Source organism: Phascolarctos cinereus, unplaced genomic scaffold, assembly GCF_003287225.1.
Source record: "Phascolarctos cinereus isolate Bilbo 61053 unplaced genomic scaffold, phaCin_HiC Scaffold_726;HRSCAF=1367, whole genome shotgun sequence".
Taxonomy (NCBI): Eukaryota; Metazoa; Chordata; class Mammalia; order Diprotodontia; family Phascolarctidae; genus Phascolarctos; species Phascolarctos cinereus.
The window spans coordinates 364,791,333-364,806,609 of record NW_027556098.1 but is presented as its reverse complement, the minus strand read 5'-3'; the positions used below and the strand labels follow the sequence as shown (position 1 = coordinate 364,806,609).

General features: G+C 43.4%; 1 protein-coding gene across 3 annotated transcripts in view; it reads right to left on the bottom strand.

Annotated features, from left to right (window-relative positions):
• Positions 1-15,277, bottom strand: part of CTPS1 (CTP synthase 1) — a 37,596-nt gene that overhangs the window by 7,232 nt on the left and 15,087 nt on the right. For all 3 annotated transcript variants that reach the window (XM_078145489.1, XM_020983450.2, XM_020983449.2), the window contains exons 8-14: positions 8,410-8,561; positions 6,040-6,172; positions 3,233-3,321; positions 2,548-2,642; positions 1,745-1,807; positions 839-882; positions 361-457 (exon numbers count right to left, since the gene is read on the bottom strand). In XM_078145489.1, coding sequence (XP_078001615.1) covers positions 361-457; positions 839-882; positions 1,745-1,807; positions 2,548-2,642; positions 3,233-3,321; positions 6,040-6,172; positions 8,410-8,561 — 673 coding nt within the window. The remainder of the gene's footprint in view (positions 1-360; positions 458-838; positions 883-1,744; positions 1,808-2,547; positions 2,643-3,232; positions 3,322-6,039; positions 6,173-8,409; positions 8,562-15,277) is intronic.

Here is a 15,277-nt window from a genome sequence, read left to right as displayed (position 1 = left end):
TCAGGCCAAACCTCATCCAAAGCATTAACGGTCCTCTCCTCAAAACCATCAAGTGGTGTTCTAGCCCCACATTGAACAATTCCAGAAAGAATCCCATTTCACTTTGGAATACACTCTAGTTGTGAGGAAAAGTTTTTATATTAAATCAAAATCTGCCTCCACAAAGCTTCCAGCCATAGTTCTGCTCCACTCTCCTGCTACAAAGAACATGTCCACTCCCTCTTAGAAACCAAGTCTTGGCAAGAACAAATCACATCAGAAAGAAAGAGCAGCAGATCTGTTAAGGTATCTTTTCAGCCTCTCAGCACTAGCCCAGATTGCCTCAAGCTAAAGGGTCAGGTCAAAAGAAGCTCTTCTTACTCATGATTGAGTTCTTCGTTTGGAAGAGGGTCCTCCTCTTGCCAAGTCTCATGGTGCCGCCCATTTGCCCAGGATTGTGTTCTGGCATGTCGATTACCTGGAAGTTAGGCAACACACAGTCTTAAGAATACAGAAGAGAAGTGGCCATAGATTTGGTGGCTATTTTCATCCTTTCCTTCCTAGCAGCTTATAGCACATATAGGAAGGCAGCTCTGATGTTACGCCACTTCAGTGGAGGAAATGACTGGTCACCAAAACTGATTCTCAAACTAATTTGGAAGATTTTAGCTATCTACTATCTTACGCTGCTTGTACCTTTTTGGATAACAGGAAATTGAAAGGACCAGGTGCATCTGTCTCTCAGCCTCAGTAGAGCCAAAGAGGGTGGGTTGAGGGCAAGGGCTTGCTTGGCATTCCCAATTCACTTACAAAAGAACCCAGTCAAATAGGGGTCAGAGGGTCAATATGAGAGGCTTACCACAGGATGACTTGTCTTAGGGTCAAACTCTGTTGAATTGGCATCTGTGAAAACCAAAATCCTTCTTTTAGGAGAAGAAACAGTTGCAAGCAGCTCAGTGACTGGTACTCTTATACTTTAGCTAGAACTCTCTTTTCCCTGCTCTCAGCAAGACTGGCAGAGATGACTATTTCAGAGTAATACTGCTGGATCCTGTTTCTGAATCTATCAAATGCGAATAAGAGCACCTAAACCTCACAGAGCTGCAGTGAGGACCAAATGAAACTCGGTCTTGATAGTTTATCTACAGATGTGACTGTATACACACCTATATTAACCTGTATACATCTCTATAAAGCACTGCATACATGTTAGCTGTTATTAGTCTCTCTTATTAACAAGAGAATGACACCTATCTCCTTTTTCTCAAATCTGTGACTATCTCCTGAAATCTAAAACGTGTAGAAGGAGAACCAGGACCACTGTGATGATAAAGCAGCTTTGTAATGTCTCTTGGACAACTTTTTGTGTGCGTGTTTCTTGTATCCTCAGCTAGCCTATAAACTCTGTGACAGCAGACGTCTGACATGTCTTTTTAGGCAGCCAGGTGAAGAGCCCTGGGAACTAGAGTCAAGAGAACACTGCTCCACCAGTTACTGGTTGTGTGACCTTGAAGAAGCTGCTTTCCAGCTCTCAGCCTGTTTCCTCATCTATAAATGAGGAGGGGACATTATATCACCTCCTAGGACGGCTGTCTTATAAGTCAATATGTCTCCCAAAATAGGAATTATTATTACTACTACTATAACTACTCGGGTGCTTACCCCACAGCACAGAATGCTCCAGTGATAACACATAGCTCTTAGCCTGATGGCTGCCTTGATCCCAGTGAAGTGTTAAGAAAGCAAGAAGGGGTTTTAGCCATACCTTGCCAACCCAGAACGCTTCGTGAAAATTCAACCACTGCCAGCTGCATTCCTAAGCACACACCTGCCACAGCACAAAGGAGAAAAGACCACAAATATAGTCAGTAAAGCCTGCCTGGGGAAGTGAGGCTCTCTGGGGTCAGGATCCCATAGAATGTCAAAATTTTCTGAGTCAGTCAAGCATCGTTAGCCTATGTGACCTGGACCTCATGCCTTATTTTTAAAAAGCCTGGGGCACCGAGAGCATGCAAGAGAAAACTTCTGACTGTGGCAAGCTGGAACTTCAAGGCTTGAACACAAGCAGTGTTCCTGCCATAAAGGGTTTTAGAAATTCAAGTTTCCTTCCTTTCATTAAGCTTCCTATTTGCAACTAATCAAGGTGAAAATTACTACAACTCAATGCATTAAGAAGCCCTGCAATTAGAGGCAATTTGTATCTCAATTTAGGAGCAGATAATACATTAGATCTCCTGAGCACTGTAAAACAACTGCATTTATTTGGGAGGGGGGAAGAGAAGGGAGCTTTCAATTGGTATTTCACTCTCCCCAAGCTCTCCTAAAACCCACACAGCCCTCCCCTGGAAAGAAAAGAAGGTAAGTTCCAAGCTGAGAAATTCTATTCTAAAAGGGAGTTTGGATTTTTCCCAAGAAATGAAGCTTCCTTCTAGCTATGCTATGGGAATGAGGGCGCTAGTGTGGTTGTTAATAACCACCCATGCTTTATCGATGGGCTCCCAATGGGCACCTCTCCAGCCCCCTACCTGCTCCAGGTGAGTCCTACATCAATTTTATTGAACCTCTTACCTAAGAAAGGCTTTTTCTGTTTCCGTGCCCAGGAGATGGCTTGAATTTTCCCTTCTGTTCCACGAACACCAAACCCCCCTGGAACCAGCACTCCACTGCATGAAACAAAACAAGTGCACAGACAGGCTCCCCTTGCCTATCTTCTTTCTACAGGTTTAACACTCTAGGAACCCTAACAGAGACACTAAAACATGGGTGTGTTTTGCTTTTGGGGTTTTAAAAAGCATGCTGTCTGACAAATGCAGCAGTGTGGCTCACCATGAGTGGGAAAGGGCATCTGTTGGCCTTAGAGCCAGAAGCCCAGGTTCAAGTCTAGGCTCTGCCCCTTGCACAGTAAACAGTGTGACATCAAGCCAGTCATTTGGCATCCTCTGCCCTTCCAGCTTGGACCCACTAAGTCTCTAAAGGAACCCTGCTGGGACCAACACACAAAAAGGGACCCAGGATTTACAAAGCTTTATCTAACTGGCTTCGAGCAGTGCCTACTGTGATGCTGGGAAGCCACTCAACACCAGCTACTGTGTCAAACTCCTCTTCATCTTATCAAGAGGCACGTGTCACTGACATCAGATCAGGAAAGCAGACTATATACCCTTTCCCTTCCACCCCTGGCACATGAAGGCTTTGACTAAGCACTGCCTAGGACCAGCTCTTCTTAAAACCCAAGGCACAAAGTATTCCTTACTTGGCACTACAGAGTTTCTGCCAAGCTTCATGATATCGGACAGGTTCCTCTTGTAAAGTACTTGGTTCCAAGTCAGCTGAATCTATATACTGGGGGAAAAGCCAGAAAAGGGGGAAATTTGTTTTAAAAGCAGACACATGAAAACAGTGATTTGGCTTTGTCATGATGTTTATTACACATCTTCTCCTTCCTAATATAATTAGAGGTTCTCTCTCTCTGCAAGCTGGAACATACTCCTAATCTGAAATTTACCTATGCCAGCAAGAATTAATAGAGTACTAAATAATGGTAGCTGGCCTAGGAATTTAGGCAAATATTTATTAAGAGCCTACTATGTGCAAAGTACTGTTTTAAGCACCAGGGATACAAAAAGAGGCAAAAAAAAGACTGTGTCCGTCCTCAACAAACTCACAATCTAAAGGGGGGGAGGGATGAGAGGAATAAAAAGCAAACATATGAACAAACCAGGTATAGCATGAAAAATAATTAAAAGGGCTAGGGAAGGCTTCCTCTAGAAGATGGAATTTTAGTTGGAACTTAAAGGAAGCCAGGGAGAGAGGTCATTAGTCACAGCAGAGGAAGAAGAGCATTCCAGACATGGAGGTCGGAAGAGAAAATGCCTGGAGCAGAGATATGGGGTGTCTTATAGGAAATCACTGGAATTTACTGAGTAGGGGGGTGCAGCTGAGGGGGTGAGAGGGAGGGATGACATGGTCAGACCTACATTTTAGGAAAATCACTTTAGTGGCCAAATGGAGAATGGATCAGAGTGGGGAGAGATTTGAGGCAGGCAGACCCACCAGCAGCCATTGCAATTGTCCAGGCATAAGGTGATGGGGCCTGCTCTAAGGATGACAGTGATAGAGGAGAGAAGGGGGAGAATTCAAGAGATGCTGCACAAGTAAAATCGACAGGTCTTGGCAACAGCTTGGATATATGGGGTGAGAGATAATGAGGAATCCAGGAAGACTCCTAGGTTGGGAGCCTGAGGGACTGGGAGGATGGGTTTACAGTAATTAGAAAGGTAGGAGGCGGGGAAGGTAAAGGGGAAAATGTTTTGGAAATGTCCAGTCTTGATGTCTACTGGATGTCAGATTCGGATGTCTGAAGGCAGCTGGAGATGCAAGACTAGAGGGCAACAGAGAGGCAAGATCAGTAGAGTAGATTTGAGAACTGTCAGCATAGAGCTAATTAAATCCATGGGAGCTGAGGAGCTCTGCAGAGAAGCTGTTCACGTGACAAAACTGTTTCCTTCACAAAGGACAGCTCTCCCTCCCCCGCCTACTTAGGTATAGACACAAGTCCTTTGGTGCCCTAACTCTGTCAATCGAGAATGCTCCAGCTCTGGGAAGGGGCCCTCCTCTACACTGGGTTCCTAACAAAGTCATTTCAGGATGGGCTCTGGCTGTCATTCTTGGGAGATAGGAGGAGGAACCCGACCATTATGGCAATGCCAAGAAATAGGGTTTGGGGAAACAAGCTCTACCTGAAGGATGTGGGCAGTTAGGAGAGGGGATGTAGCACATCAGTGCTTTCTGCCAGCCCAGGCCTGCTCTATTTCCATGTGGCTCTTAGACCTGGTCACCTGATACTTCCTGCCCCCTAGATCTGTCCCAGAATTACTTCTCTATCTTATCTTTCTCCTTCACTGTTTCCTGAAGATGACCAGCTGCAGCCTAAATGCCCAGTGCCTATCAGAAACCTAAAGTCCTTCAGAGAAGGGAACAATGCTCCAAGGAAAATGATGAAGCAGGTTTCTATAAACTCCCTCCCATTTTGCTTTCTACCATCGTTCAGAAGCAAGGGTTAGCCAAGCAAAAAACATGCAAGCAACTGCTTCTGAACATCCATGAGGTTATCAGACTTCACCTCTCTCTCTCTCTCTCTCTCTCTCTCACACACACACACACACACACACCCCTTACCATACATCTCACATCATGTCACATCTCTCACACACACACACAATTTCTTGCCAGAGTTGGTCTGTTCTAGTTCTGGCTTACTAGCTGTACGACCCAAACAAGCCACTTTCCCACTATAAACCTCTTTCTTCAACTTTAAAATGAGAATAATGGACTCCCCCCACTAGCATGGTACAATAATAAATGACATTTTTAAGATCTGCAAAGTACTTTACGTGCATTTCCTTATTTGACCCTTAGAACAATCTTGCAAGGCAGATACAACAGATATTAATGTCTGTAGTTTACAGATGAGTACACTGAGACTCAGAGACATTAAATGACTTGCCTGTGATCACACAGTACCCAAGATAGGATTTAAACCCAAGTACCTCCTGTAGCTGAGTCTGGTACTCCTGACACTAAGCCATGCTGTTTGCCTCTCTAACTGCTGAAAGGGAAAAGAGAGTTGCATGCATCTGGAGTCATGGGAGCTGGGTCTGAATACCAGCCCTGAATAAGGTATCTGATCCATGTGACCTCAGGTGAGTATGTAACCTCTTCAGGCCACACTGCCCTCATGACTAAAACCGAGGAGTTGGACTAAATGATCTCTGAGCTCCCTTTCTTCCTTTAAATTAATGATGCTATCTCACAGGGGGGTGATGAGGAAAGAGAATGGTAAACTAGACATGCTACAGAAATAAGAATTTTTTGACAGAAGTTATTACTTACTGGCACCCCAGTTTTCAAAGGTCCCCCTTAACACAACAGCAAGCTTAAAACACATGTCTCTCACACTAGTTTAAGGAACCTCCAATATGAGTCCTTGACTGAGAAGACATTTCCAAACTATAAGCCATGAGCCTCTCCATGTCCCCCCACTGCAACCGCCTCACCCACCTTTATTTCCAGTTTGTGGTTGATGGCCAGGGCAGAATGCTCCAAGGCTTTAATGACAGAGGCGTAGGAGTCCGAGAATTTGGTGTATTTGCCAACCAGAGCAATGGAGCAGGTTTCCAGCAAACGATCATACCTGCAAGTCCAAAAGCCAACACTAAATACAAGTGCTTGGGAGGAAAAGGCAGAAAGTAAGTACTTTCTGAGACGAGAGGTGCTCTGTATGCCATGGGGAGGTGAGGTAAAACAGGTCTGACTCGATTGGCTGGGGTCATGGAAGAGCTCCCTTGCTGGGCCCCTTGGTAGCAACAGTACCAAGAGGCAACCTTGCAGAACACGTTGGGGAAGATGGCTCCTAGATGTGAACAGTCCTTAGCATTATCTCCAAAAATGGGCAATAAAGGGGAGATGGTGTGGGCAAAGCCAGAGGGTACAGAAGGAAATTCAAGTGCTACAGAGCTCCAAATCCAGGAAGCCAAGCAGACTCAGGCCTAACCAGGTCAGGGGGCTCAGTGTCTTAACACAAGGGCTTGATAATCAAGCCAAAGTTTAGAAATTAATAAGACAAAGCCTTGGTTCCAAGAGGCAGCCCAACAATAAAAAGATCCCTGAATCTGGAGGCAGAAGACTAGTTTGAATGCTAGCTCTGCCACTGCCTGCCTGTGTGAACTTGAGCAAATCACTTAACCTCTCTAAGAAGTGAAGTAAAATGAGGCGGCAGAGAGGAGCTCTAAAGAATGAAGCCATGATGCAGAAGGTGTCTATCCTAGGAAACCAACACAGTTGAGCAAAGCCTCAAGGACCAGGGCCAAATCTGACGCAGTTCTCCAGCGCCATCTATTTCTGCCTGCCAGGTCGTCACTAATTCTAGCTTCTGAGGCTTCGGGTACCAAATGCAGGGGTAGTTTACTGCCACTAGGCACGATGTTTAAATGACTTCCTGGTGGTGGTAATGGTTTAAAGAGTCATCTTAGCATAGACAGTGGGAAGAAATGCAAGGAACACTGAACTGGGTTGGAGCCTCAGCTTCTCCTAAAACATAAAATGAGGTTTATCATCTAGTCAGATGATGCCTATGGTACCCTGTTTCTCCTAGCCTTAAAATGGTTTAATTCAAACTCGAAATATAATTTCAGGGTAGAAAAAGGAAAGCATGCAGAGGAACACAGATTATAGTGTTTGGAGGTCATCTACTCCAACCACCTTTTTCAGAGAGAAACCTGAAGCCCAGAAAGCTTCAGTGACTGGTTGAGGGTCACATGGATAGTAAATGGAAGAAGTGAGATTACACTTAGGTCTTCAGCCTCCCAAGCTAATGCATCTCTAATCTAGCTCAACAGTAGCCCCTAGAAAAGTTACAACATCTAGGTTAGCCTAGATTGTTCTTATTTCCCCTATTTCATAAAGATGCTCTGGGTTTCTCTCTTTTAGTAATCCTCATCAACAGCTGCCAACTTGTCATAGTGACCATTACCATAGCTACAGCGAGCTGCTCCCCTTCCCCCATATCCCACTCACCCTGGCATTCAGCCTGAAGCCAAAAACCTCCAAATGAGTCCAAATGAAGGATTACAGATAAGTAATTGGGAGGGAAGGAGGCAGGATCATCAAGAAACATTGCTTGATCAAATAAAAACTGCTTTGAATTCTAATGTGAATTTCCAAAACCTAAAACCATGCTCACTCAGAAAATAAAACTTAGGGCAATCTCGGCAAAGGTCCTGAAGTCTCAAAGAGCTAGCTGTTATCCAGTTCCTATCAAAAAAATTAACAACTGGCATGTACACTTAAATGTAACCAGATTAAGTCCAAAATAGGTTTTCATCAACAGAAACTTTGATCTGATCTGATTCTTTGAAGAAAAGAATATCTCCTTGATTTTCCCAAAGGTGTGTCCCATTCCAATAAATTCAAGCTTGTCAAAGCCTTCCCCAGAGTTGAGAAACATTTAGTTGTGGATTAAAGGTCCACTGACTCCTCCATTGAGTCTTTGCTTTGTTCCATGTGCAAGACCTTCACACCTCAGTAATCCATACTAGACAGTAGGTCAGAAATACATTCTCCATGTTTGTTAAGTGCATCCCAGGGCTCCAAACACAAAAAAAATTCAAAAAGTCTAGTGACTAGCTCTTCATATAACAAGATCTCAAAGACACCTTATTATGCAAAGTGCTTGAACGAATGAGTTTCTGGGGAAAAATGAACAGCAGCCATAAACAAAGGTCACTAAATTTCTTTTTTCGAAAGATAAGTGGCAATGGAGCAAGTAAGTGACTACAATGCGACAGAGAGTCTTTGCTGATAGCAGCCCTGTGGGCTCTAAGGCAGAAATAAGACTGGGTACCCAAAGCTCTTTCTGGTTGTGACACACACCTGTCAGCCATCTCCTTCCACTTCATCAGCATCCTTCTTGGTTGCCTCTCAATTGGCAGGTCAAGTCTTCGAAGGAAGTAATCCACAACACCCTGCTCTTCTAGTAACAGAGGGACTCGGTAAATGGAAGAAACGTCATGGACACAGATCACCTGTGAAATACAGTTGGTGGAATTTAAAAATAAAGCATAAGAAAATCAACAGGGCTGGCTAAGAGGGAAACAGATCATCACAGTAAGTTCTCCAACTTGTTAGTCTCAGGACCCCCTTTTCCACTCTTAAAAACTGAGGACAGGGACAGCTAGGTGGCACAGTGGATAGAGCTCCAGCCATGGAGTCAGGAGGTTCTGAGTTCAAATCCAGTCTCAGACAACATAACACTCACTAGCTATGTGACCCTGGGCAAGTCACTTAACCCCGACTGTCTCACAAAACAAAAAACAAAAAAACTGAGGACACCCTCCAACAGCTTTTGTTCATTTGAGTTCTATCAAAATTAGAAATTAAAAAATACATTTGAAGAACATTAATTCATTTTAAAACAATAAATCCATTAAATTAACATAAATAATATTTGTGAGAAAAAACTACATTTGCCAAAATAAAAATGACTTAGTTTGAAAAGTGGCATTATTTTACATATTTTTACAAATCTCTTAAATGTCTGGCTTAAAAAGAAATAGCTGAATTCTCATATCTGCTTATGCATTCAACTGATTGCCATATGCTGGCAACACATGTTTCTGGAAAAGGGAGAAGTACTTTGAAAGACAAATAACATCTTACTATTATTATAAAAAAAATAGTACTGACCAAGAGGACTCCCTAAAAGGGTATCCAGGACCTCAAGGGGTCCATGGATCACATTTTGAGAATTGATGCTTTATTAAATCAATCCACACTAAAAGGAGGGGACAAATTGGTTAGTTATTATAATGACAGAATACCTTTACTAATGAAGAGGAGTTCCAATAATTCATTCTGTGGTTGGAAACTTAGTTACCAGAATAATAACTGACTTAGGCACATAATTTCCTGGCCAAGACCCCTCAGTGGAAAAACTCTTCTATCATCCCCCAAACAGACTTTGGGAAAATAGACTTGTGAGCAGCCCCCAATGTCTACCTCTCCCTCTGTCCCCATAGAGAATCATACCCTTAACTTGCAGGTCCTCTACCCAAAGGAACATAAATTTTGATCACTGAAACCTCTTGAGATACCTTGGGATTTATGGGTAGATTTATTTTCTAAGCACCATGCCTTAAACCCAAATCACTCTGGCTCTCTTAGATTGGCTAAAATAGGTCCCCCCCTAAGCCCCACTTGGGCACTGTTTGGCCTACAATGGCTCAGAGTGAGCATATACAGCTATTGTTTCTGCTTTGGCCAGACAACCTTAAGTCTTCCCCTCCCAGACTGATTTTGTTTTTGGCTTTCTTTTTCTGGAATAGGTTAAGAGACCATTCTTTGCCTCAGTTCTTACTTAGCCTCATTCATTGACAACTATCTTGCTGCCCCAAAGTTTGTTCTTCCTCAAATTAAACTGTTCCTTCAGTCTCACATGGCACAATCCTGATGCTGTTCACTATCCTGCTAGCCCCTCTCAGAATCCTCTCCAATTTATCAACTGCTTCCTAAATGTGATGTTAAGAATTCAACACAGCATTCCAGACTGGATCTAACCAAGGCAGACCTGACTCTGAATACTGCTTACATCTGGATATTTTTGGTCGCATTATCATACTATTGATTCATATTCAGCTTACAATCCATTAAAAGCTCCGGATTTTTTTGCTAGGAGCCACACCTCCCCCATCTTTTATATGGGTTCAAAAATCAACTTCACACCCATGTCATTTTGTTGTTCAGTAGATTTTCAGGGTGTCTGACTCTTTGTGACTCTATCTGGTTTTCTTGGCAAAGATACTAGTGTGGTTTGCCACTTCCTTCTCTAGTTCATTTTACAGATGAGTTAAAACTGAGGCAAAAAGGGCTAAGTGATTTGCCCAGGGTCACCCAGTTAGTAAGTGTCTAAGGCTGGATTTGAACTCGCAAAGATGAGTCTGACTCCAGGCTGACACTCTGGCACTCTATCCACTGTACTACCTATGTGTCCTACTTCACTCTGCATTATTTCACATGAGTCTTCCCAGATCTCCAAGGACTACTGGACCCGCTCTAATTTCTTCTCTTCTCTAGGCAGTTCTTTCAAATGATCCCCCTTGTACAGCATGGTTTCCAATTCCCTTACCATCCTGGTCACTTGCCTTCCTAAAAATAAGGTAACCAGAACTGAACATACTATTCTACATGAGGTCTGATAAAGGCTGGGTAGAGTGGGGATCATCAATTGTCCTGTTCTGAACAACAGATTTACATTTGGTGCCATCTATAATCACGTTAGCATTTTATTCCACTGGCTAGATCAAACTCTTGTCTCAAAGAACTTTTAGTACACTCAACTCAGAAGGCCTCAAAATTTATTTCTTTAAACCAAAGCATAATGGCTTTCCATTTGTCCATATTAAATTTCATCTCATTAGATTTTGGTCAGTGTTTCAACCTGCTGAGATCTTTTTTGACTCAAGATATCAGATACTGCTTCATGGTTTGTAATATTCACACAATATATGCTTCCTAGCAGTCTGGAACTTTTCCAGGACTCTGGGAACTAATGATTTGGCTCCCCCTCATCTGACCCAAGCTCAAAACACCTGCTCATTTACCAAAGGCCCTGAATCCAGTGTCTGCTCTATTGACTCTTCAGGATTACCTTTAGCTAGGGACCCTTGAGACAGAAAATTCTGTTGTAGAGGTGATCAGCTGGCCATTACCCTATAATAAGAAGTAACCTTGACCATATAGAGAGGAGCAAGAGATACTACAACCTATCTTAATGAAGCCCAAAAAGCTGAATGCTGCCCTTGCTAAACACAAAAGGCTATAAGTAAGCTCCCAGGAGGTAGGAGGGCAGAAGTTCACAGCAGCTTACTTAGGGCAGGTGGTAAGGAGGCTCAGTGCCTCTGTTATATTAATTCCAGAAGTCACCATGAACTCCTAAAGGGGTAAAATTGCCTATGAACGCTATAGGGCTACCCCCACAGCTTCCTTTGGAAAGGCCAGTTTGGGGTCCTGAGCTGCCTCTAGATCTAATTAAGGTGTGGAAGCCATTTCAGGTATGAGATACTCCCCCTGGGGCCTCAATACTAATCCCAGAGCTGATGCCATGGTTATTGAGAAAGCCTACATTTCTGAAGCCTGCCATAGGAGCTTCACGATCAGCCCAAATATCTCAAGATAAACATGGAACTGACTCCTTTCCCCTCACCCCCTGAACCCAGCTGGGCCCATTTTGACTCATGTGGACCCAAATTATGATTTTTTAAAAAAGGTTCTCTAGGAGTAAAGCATGCACCGAAACACAGAGCTAAAGCTAGTAGATAAGACTCCAGTTTAGAAGCAGTCCTGGCCTCAAGATGTAATAGGAGAACAGGTATGGGGATGGCATCTCCTCATCAGTATCAATTTGGATTCAAATGCCACTGAGCTTCCTTCCTGCTCTAAGATTCTGCAAACTTCCATAAGAAAAATGACAGTGCTTCTATGCCTAGGATCTGCTAGTGGTATCATTGGTAAATTTGAGTTAGAAAAATCTACTGATAAGTTGTCTGTGAACATTTCTGGAATTGACCATTATCTTTGATGAGAAGATGGAAACTCTCAGGCAACAGGGGAGAGACACAAGGAAAGGGTGAGGAAACCAACTTGGATCTAGCTCTAATCATGGGAACCTGGAAGACTAGTATAAAAGGAACTTCCCCAATGAAGGAAATTATACCAGGCATGGTTTGTAACCCTTGTTATCTTTCCAAGAAGTCATCCCACCAAAGATAACTAAACTAGGGCCTGGCCAAAGACCACTGGTCCTAGAGAGTCAGAGGGACCAGGAAGGCAATACTCCTAGTTAAGGAGACTAGGCCTGAGACAACATGTGTATGTATAAGTATAGGAAGCCAAATGAGTGAGATGGGAGAATGACCCACTAAGCCACGATTATGGTTCTACACAGATCAGTTAAGGTCGTGGGACCAGTCAGTATTTTCTGGCTAAATTCCTTCCTCAAAGACTTTTAAAGGTTTGGTTTTTAAAAAGCTCATCACAAGCTGGCCCCAACCTACCTTTCCAATGTTGGTACACATCACTCCCCTTCTGTTGCCCTGCCAACCGGCCAGCCTGGCTTTCACTATATTCTTCCCAAAGGACGCTCCATTCCCCACCTCCCTACCTTTTGCACTAGCTATCCCAAATGCCTGGGGTGCAATTCCTCCTCACCACCACCTCTCAGAATTCCGTTTCCTTTAAAACTCAGATCAAGAAAGAAAGTAACCTAGAAGCCAAACACCCAGTTCTCCTGGGAAGTCTTCCCTGACCCTTCCTAATAGTTACAGCCTATTCTCTGGACTTCACAGTGCTTGCCCCTAGTGTCCCTCTCTGGATTCTGACGCTTGTTGAGTAGGAGCATGTTGGAACCAATTTACTCATCTATAGGAAGAACACTTGGTAGTCACGAGGAAAGTATTTAATAAATTTAAGGTATCATATGAATGAAGGTTAACATATTAATAACATTGTATATTATAGTTATCTGTGGCTGTGTCTTATCCCCCGCGCTGGAATGAGTTCTCCATGAGGTCAGGGATCTCATATTTTATCTGAACTATCTCCCCCTAGTGCCCAGAGCAGGTACCTACAAGGCTGAGACGGGGCAGAGTCAGCCAGTGTCAAGGGAAAAGAACTCGATGGGCAAATTGCCTGAACCCTGGGAAAGAGTTACTCAGGAACCTGTTCCTTTGCAGGGACAGAAATCCAAACCTACAGTTGTGGAACATGTACAGAAGGCCAGCTTCTTTTGATGTATTGATCAGTGGGATTTTTTCCCTTCTTCCATTTTTCTTTTAAGAAATTTTTTATTATGATAGTTGGCTCTCAGCAGGGCACGGAAAAAAGGTGGAATACAGAGTGAAATCTAGGCAATGCAGTCAAAGTATATCAATAAAAATATTTTTAAAGAATTACTAGGGGGGGCAGCTAGGTGGCGCAGTGGATAGAGCACCAGCCCTGAAGTCAGGAGGACCTGAGTTTCAAATCCGGCCCCAGACCAAACACTTGACACTTATTAGCTGAGTGACCCGGGCAAGTCACTTAACCCCAACTGCCTAAAAAAAAAAAAAATTACTAGGGAAGATCATTGAGGATGTAGAACATTCAAACTAGACCTAGAATCACTACTATAAAACATTCAAGACTGAAGGCTGAAGGTTGGTTCTCTTTAGTTTTCATGGCTTTACTCTCTCCTGCTTCTTTCCCTCCCAGCTGGCTGCTCCTTTTCAGTCTATTGTGCTGGATCCTCATCCAGGTCATGCCCATAAACCATGAGTACCCCTCAAGATTCTGTGTCTGGGCCCTTTTCTCCCCCTAACTTATCTTGCTTTGTAAGCTTATCAGTTCTCATGGATTAAATTATCACCTCTATGCAGATTATTCTCAGTTCTGTTTATCCAGCTCTAACATCTCTTTTGATTTCCAGTCTTGTATCTCCTACTGCCTATTGGACATGGATATTCCATAGAAATGGATATTCCATAGAAATTTTACACTCACTATGTCCAAAGTTGAACTCATCTATCTTTCACCCAAAGCTGATTTTCTTCATGATCATTAGTATCACCATCTTCCAGTCACCCAGGTTCCCAATCTAGGTAACACAACTCAAATCCTTCCTTTCCCTCAATCTCTCATAGCCAATATTATGCCAAGTCCTGTTGATTGTACCTTGGCAACGTCTCTTGTATATGTCTCCTCTCCTCCGATACAGCCTGACCACCCTGTATTTCTGTACACTCTGATACAGCCCTCATCACTTCCTGCCTGGTCTACTGCAACAGGCTTCTGATTGGTCTCCCTGCCTGAAATCTCTCTCCACTCCAATCCATCCTCCACTCAGCTACCAAAGTGATCTTCCTAAAGTTAATGTGTAGGACGAACCACATCATCCCTTGCTCAGTAATCTCCAGTGGCTCCCTATTACTTCTAGAATCAATTGTAAAATTCTGCTTGGCTTTTAAAGTCCTTCACAACCTGGTTCCTTCCAACCTGCCCGTCTTCTTATACCTTACTCCCTTCCACATGCCCTAGGATCTTGCAATACCAGCCCCTTGTTTTTCCTGACATAACACAGTCCCATCTTCCATCTCTTTGTCTTTCGAATGGCTGTCCCCCAGGCCTGGAACAGATATTCCCTTCTCATCTCTGTGACTTGGCTTCCTTCAAGACTCAGTTCAAATTCTGCCTTTTGCAAAAAGCCTTTCTAGGTCCTTCCCCACCTCCACTGCTAGTGCCTTCCCTCTGAGATCACTTCCAATTTACCGTTTCTTGTCTGTGCATGGATTGTTTACATGATGTCTCCCCCATTAGCATGTGAGCTCCTTGAGGGCAGGGTCCGTTTTCTCCTCTCTCCAGTGCATGGAGCAAGTACTTATTAAATGCTTGATGACTTGGACCCAGTCGGAGGGATGATATGAATGAATGACAAAATATTTACGTGCCTGGCTCCATGTACTACACCAGTATCTAGTCTGTCTTGGTTATCTCTGATAGGAACCGTCAACAGTCTTCTCCAATCACCCTAACTTGAACCCAAAGCAGAGCAGCTATGCAGTACAGTAGATAGAAAACAGGCCTTTAGGAAGACCCAAGCTTGAATCCTGCCTCAGACATTTACTATCTTTGTGACCTTGGGCAAGTCACTTAACTTCTAACTCAGTTTCCTCATCTGTAAAATGAGAATAATAATAATAATAATAACACC